At 33.3% G+C, this 9,667-nt stretch overlaps 1 protein-coding gene across 2 annotated transcripts; it reads right to left on the reverse strand.

Moving 5' to 3' along the window:
• Positions 1-589: 589 nt before the first annotated feature.
• On the reverse strand, positions 590-3,805 carry LOC122578318. 2 transcript variants are annotated; one of them, XM_043750252.1, is made up of 9 exons: positions 3,252-3,805; positions 2,597-2,680; positions 2,106-2,498; positions 1,870-2,005; positions 1,625-1,790; positions 1,403-1,531; positions 1,124-1,318; positions 885-1,007; positions 590-778 (listed from the first exon to the last, which is right to left on the reverse strand). In XM_043750252.1, exons 1-9 carry the CDS (start codon positions 3,424-3,426, stop codon positions 668-670), a joined length of 1,512 nt encoding a protein of 503 aa, XP_043606187.1. In that variant the 5' UTR covers positions 3,427-3,805; the 3' UTR covers positions 590-667. The 2 variants fall into 2 exon arrangements, with proteins under 2 accessions (XP_043606187.1, XP_043606186.1); XM_043750251.1 differs by having other exon boundaries at positions 2,597-2,683.
• Between the last annotated feature and the right edge of the window lie 5,862 nt (positions 3,806-9,667).

Genomic DNA, 9,667 nt, shown 5'->3' on the forward strand with positions numbered 1-9,667 from the left:
TAAAAATAAAAACAAATTAAAAAAATAAACTAGAAGGTATCGTTAAAACTTAAAAGAGCATGACTTCCGACCCATTCAATGTATTTATTGATAAAACATAACCTGACTGGACAATTACATGAGTAAATGGGGGTAAGATCACATATTCAATGATGATTACCCTCAATATGTGCTCTTATTTCTTCATCCATGCAAGACTACCAAGATTGTTTTCACAATTTCACTTCCTAACTTTTGCGTACTTATTTTAGAAAACCCACATGCACTGATTAGCTCACTTCAAGAGCAGGGCCTACTGCTGATAAATGCAGTTGGAGTTTGCATGTGTGCATTTAGACCATTACCAAATTTGGGATCACAGCAGGTGTTGAACTTGACTTACATTCAATGCAGCTCCATGCTACTCCTATCTGGGCCCAATATATGCGTTACCAGAGGGACCCATCACCAGTGCACACGAATGTGTACAATGTACAAACATCTATCTAAATTATTAGGGATATATTATTGGCGACAGAAAAAAGTTTTACCCTCTTGGATATGGATTCCAGTTTTCTTTAAGATTGAGAACCAAACAGAAAAATGCATATGAAAAGAGAAGAGAATGAAATAATCTTTAGATATTAAGCATCATGTATTCAATTGGAAGCTTACACTATTGGCAAATTTATAATAGCGGTTCTTGATTTAACCCCAACATGTGGTATCTCATATGATCAATTCCATTTAACCTTACACAGCATAAGATCTGCTCAGGCAATTCCTCTGTTTTGTTTCCCTAATTCACAGAAAAAGAAAATGACATCGAGTTACAAACTCAAAACAGAAAGAAAAGAAAAAAATAAGAAACCTAACTAAGTTCTTTGAGTACGAAAAAGACTCGCCTGAATCGTGAGACCCACATCTAATATGCAGTTTTTTAGTCTATTTTGGAATGCTTCAAACCCTTTCCTGGAGATATAACTAAATCTATGCATATCCAAGTCAATCTCAAAGTAATTTTCTCCCTGCAAAATAGTCCACCAGTACTAAGAAACAGGAAATTGAATAGAGCATTAACATGGTTAAAAAGTTAGGTAGTATATATTGAAAGGTTTAGGAAAAAGGACAAACAGAAACTCACTTGATAGAATTCATGTTGTGGACGTGAAAGCACGGGTTTTTCATTGTAAGCATGCATAAGTTTCCTCTCCGGTGCACTTAACTGAAGGTCATCTACATTTACAACGCGACCCAATATTTTCAACCTTTCACGGTATGGTACAAGTGAATCAACAGGGAAACCTTTGACTTTTTCTATTTCATCATCTAGAATCCTCTGTTTTGGGAAAAATTAGTAAGTTGCCATGAAGGGATAATCAGAAATAACGGGATGATGCATATGTTGATAGTAGTTTCTCACTCTCATGTTGTCTTGAAACTGAGATGAAAGTTCCTTTGAGTAACTATCGGAGACTTTAAAATACAACACAATGTTCATTCCTTCGCCGTCTATTTCTCCTTGGAAAAAGGCAGCAGGGTACAATGGAACCTGTAGCGAGGCCACAACAACAAAAAAGTTGTTAGTTTTAAGATGAGTAACCACAACATGGAATTATAAAGAAGTATGGAAGAAAAGAAGTACCTGAACATTTACAACAAGAATTGATGGAAGTTCACCAGAAGAAGAACCAACGCCAGGTAGCTCAACAAATCGAGCAATGTGATCAATTTTCCTTTGAGATAAGAATACATCAACACCAAACGGGTAATATGCTGCATAGTTAGGAGCATGCTCTTTCTTTTTATCCCTGTAAACGTTCAATACAATAGGTAATTAAATTCAGAGACCAACTATATGTCGATATCAACCAATCATAACTTCTTTACCTCAAATAATTATCCCCTCGTACCCTAAAAGTCTTTGGTTCAACAGGTGACCATGAATCAAGTGCTGTTTTGTCTAGTGGACAGAAGGGTACTTGTGAACCAGCTATCGGTCTTTGTAGCTGCATCTTAGAAGAAACTAAACAAAGATACAAAAAGTAGGTCAAATTACAATCTAGTATTCATGACCCCCATGAAAAACAACAACCGAATGACAAGAGAGTAGCTAAAGGGCTCACATATGCTAGCGTTGGGATGTCCATCTTTCCATTTAAAGGAGAGTTTATGTGTAGTCTTTTTCCTTGCATTTGGTGGGCTAGATGTGGAACTTAATGACCTTCTCTTCTCAACAGAGGGACCTGTAGCAGCCAGACAAGGTAGACAATTGCTAGGGATTATTCCACAGTCCAACAAACCATCCTCTCTTCCGGCATTTTCATCTACAGAAGACGATATTTCATCAAGATATACAGGCTTAATCTCATTAGACGGTCCATCTGCTTTCAGTCTCGAACTCATCTCTTCTGGATGCACAGAACTTCTACGACTCTCACCGTCTCCATGATTGATATCCCTGAGAGAAGCAATGCTTGCTCTGGAAGCGCCTTCTGAGCCAGTTAAGGACATCACATCTAGTAGTGCATATATATGCAATACATAAGATACAATGACAAGATTAAATTTTACCCAAAAACCCCAAAACAATAAAAATAATTTGACTTTAAATTACCATCAAGAACACTTTGGAAATCTTCTTCACTGCAATCAGAATCAAGAACTGCAGCAGAATCATACCATGATTCATCAGTGCTCCCTGCTAATTAACAAATTAAATTCTAGTGAGCTAATACATTAAGACAAGAATCATAAATTTATATAACCATCACCACATTGCTTAGTGGCAAGGAATCATATTTCCTCAAAAGAGGTCTCAAGTTCGAATCTTCCCCTATGCAGAGTGGCCAGGGAAAATAATAGACCCGGCCAACGGTTAGGCCGCTAAAAATGCTCGTGGTTAAAAGAAGGAAAAGCATATTTCTAAATATTTATCATAGAAAATGTAGCCCTTTTTATTAGCAGATACATACACTGATACACAAAAAGGATCTCTAAAATTAGTAAAAAATTGAATATTCAAGAACACCGCCGCTAGAAAGTAGTCCCAAAAAAGAAAAACCATCCACAATTACACAAATAACATATTATATAAACAAATGTGCCGTCTTGAGTTTAAAATATTCTTAATTAATAAAAATCATTCAATATATTCTACGAGAATTTTCTAGATCAATATATTCAATTAACCAGCTACAGTTTTCACATTTCAGTACATGTATAATATATATATATATATATATAGAGAGAGAGAGAGAGAGAGAGAGAACCGCGAAAAGTAGGATTAACGAAGGAGCGATCAGAGGGGAGAGATTTTGATTGATCGGAAAAGCGAGTGGAAACACGACGGTTAAAGTCCTTGGTTCGTTTCCGACGGAATTTCCTCTTTGATGACTTTAATTTGCCTCCGACGCAACTCTCCGGCGTCGACAGGCAAGCTCCCATCTAGCCGGCCTCTATATATAAAATATATCTGTTTCTGTTTATAAAATTTTGTTTTATTATATCAACAACACATTATTATTAAAGGATGAATCCATCCATGTATAATAAGTAAAAAGAAACGTGAGAATTAAGATATCATCAATTAGTCATATACTATTCAACAACCGCTTCGTATATGTCTTCATTCTAAAATTTTCTCTCTCTCTCTCTCCCCTCTCTTGTAGATATATAAATATATATATATATATATATATTGTGTGTGTGTGTGTGTGAAAGAGAAAGAGAGAGGGGGAAAGAGAGTTGGCGATCGATGGAGAAGATGTTAAGGAGAAAGTCAAAAAAAGACGTAGGAGTTGAGTAGTGAAGACGGGTGGGTGTTGGGTTGGGGGGATGGATGAAATTATACGCATGTATATGTATGTATTGTATATTTGTATTTGTATTGTTTTCATAAACTTATTAAAAAGTTGGTTGTAGGTCCCTCACTGGTGGTGTACAATAGGCACTGCCATCTGGATATACTGCTTATTAAATTACTTACAGTCTTACACTATTAATATATCTATCTTTTCATTTCATGGGAAATCTAAACGTGTCTCTCCCGGCCTGCCTGTGTTTGTATGAATTAATTAGGAGTGCTATTATCACTGCATTTGTGGGTGGCGTCAAATGATTTAGAAATAGATACAAAGGTAATTCATTTATAATTAAAAAATAGTGTAGATATTTTAAGAAATAATACATCTATAATGTAAATATATGTAAAAAAGGTATTATGAGTATTTTTCATATGATTCTATAAATTTTATAGCTTTGAATATGAACATTTTAATAGGTAATATCGATAATATATTGCCTCCTTCTTTCCTTTAACAAAAAGAAAATTAATCTAACATGGGGGTAAAAGCTAGACAAAAAAGAAAAACAAGGATTAAAGAAGAATTGATGGATATAAAAATGAATTAAGTTGGAGCGTGTTATCATTCTCTCATTCTTATTTTTATATTGTATGTATTCCAGATATTCATATAAATATAGTTAGATCGTATCGCTAAATCCTTCTTCCTAAACTTTTTTATAGTTTATAAATCTTTGTTCTGGTATTGTTACTTAAAAATAAAATACAATAATAATAAAATTTCTGATAAGGTTTTAAAATTTTTCACCGTCTCAAAGCAAGGTTCGTTTAATTTAAAGCATAAGTTAAAAATACATGGTAATTCTCCTTTGTCTCGTGACATTTGTCATATAGCAAAACAATTTAAGGAATCTTTCCCTATAAGACCATTTGTAAAGTCTAGGTGAAACCCTTAGGTGAAATGACTAAGCATGAAGGTGAATGGTTGTGAAAGGTAGGTGAAGGCTTAAGGTGAAAATGGTAGGATAAACTCTTCACATAAGTGAAAACGAGAGTGTGGGTCCATTTTTTTTATTTATATATTAGATATTTTATTTTGATTGGATAGTGGAATATTAATTGTAAGACCATTCTTAAGAGTAAGGTAAAAGGGGTAGGTGAAGAAAGGTGATGAGAAGGCGAAGTGTTAAGAGACATAGATGAAATCGAAAGGTGAAGAGGGTGTAGGTGATTTGGTTCATCTAAGGTGAAAGAGTGATAATGTGGTCCATTGTTTTGTTTCTATTATATGTGGTATTTTCATTAGGTACATTGTAGGATATTGTAAGACATTTTGAGATATAATAAGGTATTATATTAGAAGGTGAATGGTTAAGTGGAAAAGAAAAAGTGATAATGATGTTGATGTCGCAGGAAAAAGTGTAGGTGAAAAAGGTGAACGGTTACGAATGGTCTAAAGGTATTGTGTTTTTAATTAAATAAAAGTGGGAACCAAATGATACGTGAATGGTTAAGGGGAAACATAGAAGGTGAAAGAAATAAGAAGGTGATGCTGATGTGGCTGAAAAAAGTGTAGGTGAAAAGGTGAACGGTTACGAATGGTCTTATAAGTTTCTCTTGGTGATTTGATTCATTTGGATCTTTTGATATAGGGATCAACACGGGTCAAAACCCGGCTCGACCTGCGAGAGCATGAAAACGTGAACCGTGACCCGACCCGTGTCTTCACAGGCCGGGTCGGGTTCGGGCGGGTCATGGCTTTCCTTCACACTTTTGTCGGTTTTTGCCTTCACCCGATCTGGCCCGACCCGACCCGTCCAACCCGTGACCCGCGAAAACACCAAAAGCTTGACCCGTGACCCGACCCGTTAAGGATTCTGGCCGGTTCCATGTCGGACACGGATCAACGGTTTTTTTTCTCATCCTATTTTGATATCCTTACAAAGACATGTAGACGTGTAATGGGAATCAAATTAAATTCATATGAATATGTATTTACATGGAATTTTACCCTCTATCCCGGATTAAAACCGCATGACGTATGCCATATATTTTTCACTTTAGCTTATACGGCAATTTTGCTTAAATTTGTAGAAACATAACGTTTTGTGAATTGTTTTGTAATTTGTATGTTACTATGTTCCGTATCTATTTGTCTATTTGACAATCATCATCGAAGGGTACTTGATTTTGGAATGTGGGGCCATATAACTTGTACGCAGTTTTGCTCTTTAATATGAGTTGTAGTTGTCTCAGCTGTCTGTCACCAAAAAACTTTTAATTATTTGATTCTATTTTACAAGAAAACCAAAATCTTTGAAATCATTACATTTCAAATACCAATTTTTGTATTTAGTATTAACTATTAAGTTGTTAACAAATACGTTACTACTTGCCTCACTTTTGTCTTCTGAAAGTCTCGAATGATAAAAGGTTTGTCAACGGTACCATTTGTATGAAAATATTTTTCAAAATGTTAGATCGTTTAGTAATCTAATGGTGTAGACGTTTAGTATTAGACCAAAGCATAGTATTATAACGTGGGATAGTTGGTGTAATTTTGCTTTACTTAATCCCTTTATACAGTTTTGCTATATTGACTGATGTGAATATAAGTTAACTTTTAAAATAAATAAATAAAATAACTTAGCCCAGAAAATATTAGTGTAGTAATAAATACTATACTATACATAAATATAACTATCAAAAAACCTAGTCCATAAAATACTATAGACGTTTCTAATTTGTCATTTAAAATGCCCCAAATAAATCCGATAAAACGACAAAAAAAAATAAAAAATTAAGATGATTTTAACAATTTGTTATATGATGATAAAACAATAAACAAAGAAGATTTGTTGTACAGGTTACGGTGATGACAAATATTCTTCTTCAAAGATGTACACGACTTGTCGACTTACTAGGGTATTGATAAAATTGTTATCAATAATTCTCAAATCACCACATGATATTTTACTTTTAGACATTTCCAATTGATATCTCACAAACATAATTCTTATATTTAAAGGTAAAATTTTTTCACAACGACATCCGAAAACTTATGGGGCATGCAGAAACCATATACAGATTATACTATGATCAAATTTACATTATACTATGAGCCATTTCTAGATCTTTCTCTATATAAAATAAGCTAATCAAATTGCTATGAATCATAAATATATATATATATATATATATATATGAAAAAAATAAAAAATAATTAAATAGGAACTCCCTGATCCCATGTACCCACTAATCCTTCAGTCAAGTTAGTGTCCATGTGAATCTCAAACACATAATAATCTCCTGATTATCTTAAGTTTGCTTTTGACAAGAACTCAAAACCCCCCTGAAAAATGTTAGCTGGTGGCCACTGGGCTATTATTACCCAATGGTTAATCGCTATGCATCATAAGTGAACCAATGTCCAACTTTTTATTTTGAAATCATCAAATAAGAAATCGTTCTTTAGCTCTTCATAAACATGTACTATTATATATATATCCTAAAAAGCAAGTTTGCTTTGTGAGACAAATGTACTGTAGCTAAAAGTATAAGTTATAAAGCTAGAGATACAACTATATAATGCATAGATAAAACAAAAACATTTAATAACTTTAACGGCCGTTAAATATAACCATAAAAAGTACTACAAATCAGGTCATTTTTCTAACTGTCGTTAACTTTCATATTTACAGTTTGCTCCCCCAAAGATTTATTGTTGCACAACCAAAATAATTAACAACGGTTAAGTGTTGTTTGACTAACTAACGGTAGGTACAAAATGGCATTTAACGGAGATTTTTTTTTCAATTTTAGTTTTTTTAACTTTTGCCACTAAAATTTGTCTTAATTACTTTTTGTCATGTAACTTTTGGTTTTTAATCTTTACCCAACAAAAAATTTATTTTTTTCTTATTTTTAACAAATATCTTTTACTTATTTCATAACTTTAACAAGCTTTGTTTTCATGTTCAAGTTTTTTAACTTTTGTACTTTTTTCTTCGTAACTTTGCTTTTTTTAGGTCTCGCTCTGAAAGTATTCTTTTATTTGCTTTTTACTACATAACTTTTGTTACCAAAGTTTCATTTTCTTTACTTTAAACAACGACTTTTATTTTCTTAAATTTGTTGGCACGAAAATTTTGTTTTTTCGGCTTAATGTTTTTTAACATTTGTCACGAGAGTTTTGTTTTTCTCTCGGTGCAACGCCCGAGTAGAAATACTAGTTTTTTCAAAAACAAAACTCCTAAAGACTATTACCAGGTAATTTGCTCTATGATGGGTCATGCATGCGCAAGTGCGCAACCTTCCAAATCCAATGGCACAAGCCAAAGAGCAGTATTTGTTTTTTAAAATGAATTAAAAAGAGCAGTTTTGAATAAAAAATTACGGTATTTCGAAATATTCAATATCATCATTAACAAAGTTTTGATTTTATAATCTTTGAATTTCCCTAGAAGAGTGGTTATAATAATAGTGATAGTCATAAATGAAGGTAGTGGGTACTTTTTGATGGATTCGAGTAAGGTGTGAATGATACCCAAAAGATTCGCTTTTTGCTTCTTCAGTCTTCACAGTCTACATTTTTTGAGACCATTTATTTTTAGTTTGATTTGTTAATTTATATCCTAGGCACATATTAAAAAATAGTAATTATAAAATTAAGTTAACTAACTTAAATATATATTTGTTGAAGATTTGATAAGTTTGTACCTGAAAACACAACTGAGCAATATCCATTATTAATTCAGTCTTCATCAGTGTGTAAATAACTAAACTAACAGACTTGGATAGCTTGTGGCTCATAGTAAGTGGCTGGTCGAAGACACACGTCAAACTTACATGTAATAGTTTTTAAGTTATTATTTAAATTGTGTAACATTGTCAATAAGTTATTGAAGAACAAATTAATCAAATTATTGATCGTAGCCCACAAGAAAAAAATATTACCAGTCCAATCAATGGGCTTAAGTTGTAGTGGTACCCTAATGATAAATGATCCATATATAGGGCTACAATTGCAAGTGGGCTTAAAACTTTATTGAAGACCAAGCCGGGCGCCGAAAGTCCAAAACTGCCAGAGATCTGATTTGAGTATTTGAACTGACCCAGAAAAATAACTAAGAAAAAAAAAGATATATGAATGTGTAGAGCGGGGGAAACTCAGATCCCAGCTGTGACATATATTCGTAAAGGACATAAATTTTTTGAAAATCACAAACTTGGAAGAGCTAATTAATCAAATTGTCATAAAGAATGCTATAAAAGCTTCACGAATAATCAGTTTAACTAAAACTAATATAGTATGTATTAGTTATTATTTCTCATTCTAATATTATGATTTTGTTATGTAAAGAGAATATGTAGTTTGATTTTTATAACGTTAGTTATTATTAACAAAAAAAAATAGTTTGTACATTTGAATTCGTTAGGAATTATGAGTTAGAAACATTTTTGTTTTTGTTCAACCTGGGCACTTAAATCTTTAAGGTCGTCACCGCAAGATATATCACTAAGATGTCGCAAGTTGAGATAGCACTACACTTTCGTCATAAATCCCGCTTCCAAGGCCACTTTGGTCTGACTCTAAAAGTCCCAAGAGCAAGTGACACTACAAGAAAAATGTCTTTTAGCGACATGTTTAGCGTCTTGTTTAGCGACTTTTTTTAAGCTAGCGATTTAATTGGTGACTTCAGGCTTGATGTCTCTAGAAAAAAGTCGTAGATTTTTGCGTCATAGAATGAAAGACGCTAAATATTGCGACACATATAGAGACACCGCATAATGTGACGCAATTTTATTTAGCGATATTATTCTTTCTATCGCTATCAACGGCGCTAACTTTAGCGACTGTGCCTGCAAATGCCGCTACCGGTG

This window comes from Erigeron canadensis, chromosome 8, assembly GCF_010389155.1.
Source record: "Erigeron canadensis isolate Cc75 chromosome 8, C_canadensis_v1, whole genome shotgun sequence".
NCBI lineage: Eukaryota > Viridiplantae > Streptophyta > Magnoliopsida > Asterales > Asteraceae > Erigeron > Erigeron canadensis.

What these genes read in the sequence shown, in the direction of transcription:
- LOC122578318 (XM_043750251.1), bottom strand. Translation starts at nt 3,426, where the DNA reads ATGGGAGCTTGCCTGTCGACGCCGGAGAGTTGCGTCGGAGGCAAATTA. An exon ending in ACATCCCAACGCTAGCATAT is followed by an intron (nt 2,006 to 2,105) that starts GTGAGCCCTTTA and finishes ATCTTTGTTTAG; the next exon opens with TTTCTTCTAAGATGCAGCTA. An exon ending in AGTTTCAAGACAACATGAGA is followed by an intron (nt 1,319 to 1,402) that starts GTGAGAAACTAC and finishes TTCCCAAAACAG; the next exon opens with AGGATTCTAGATGATGAAAT.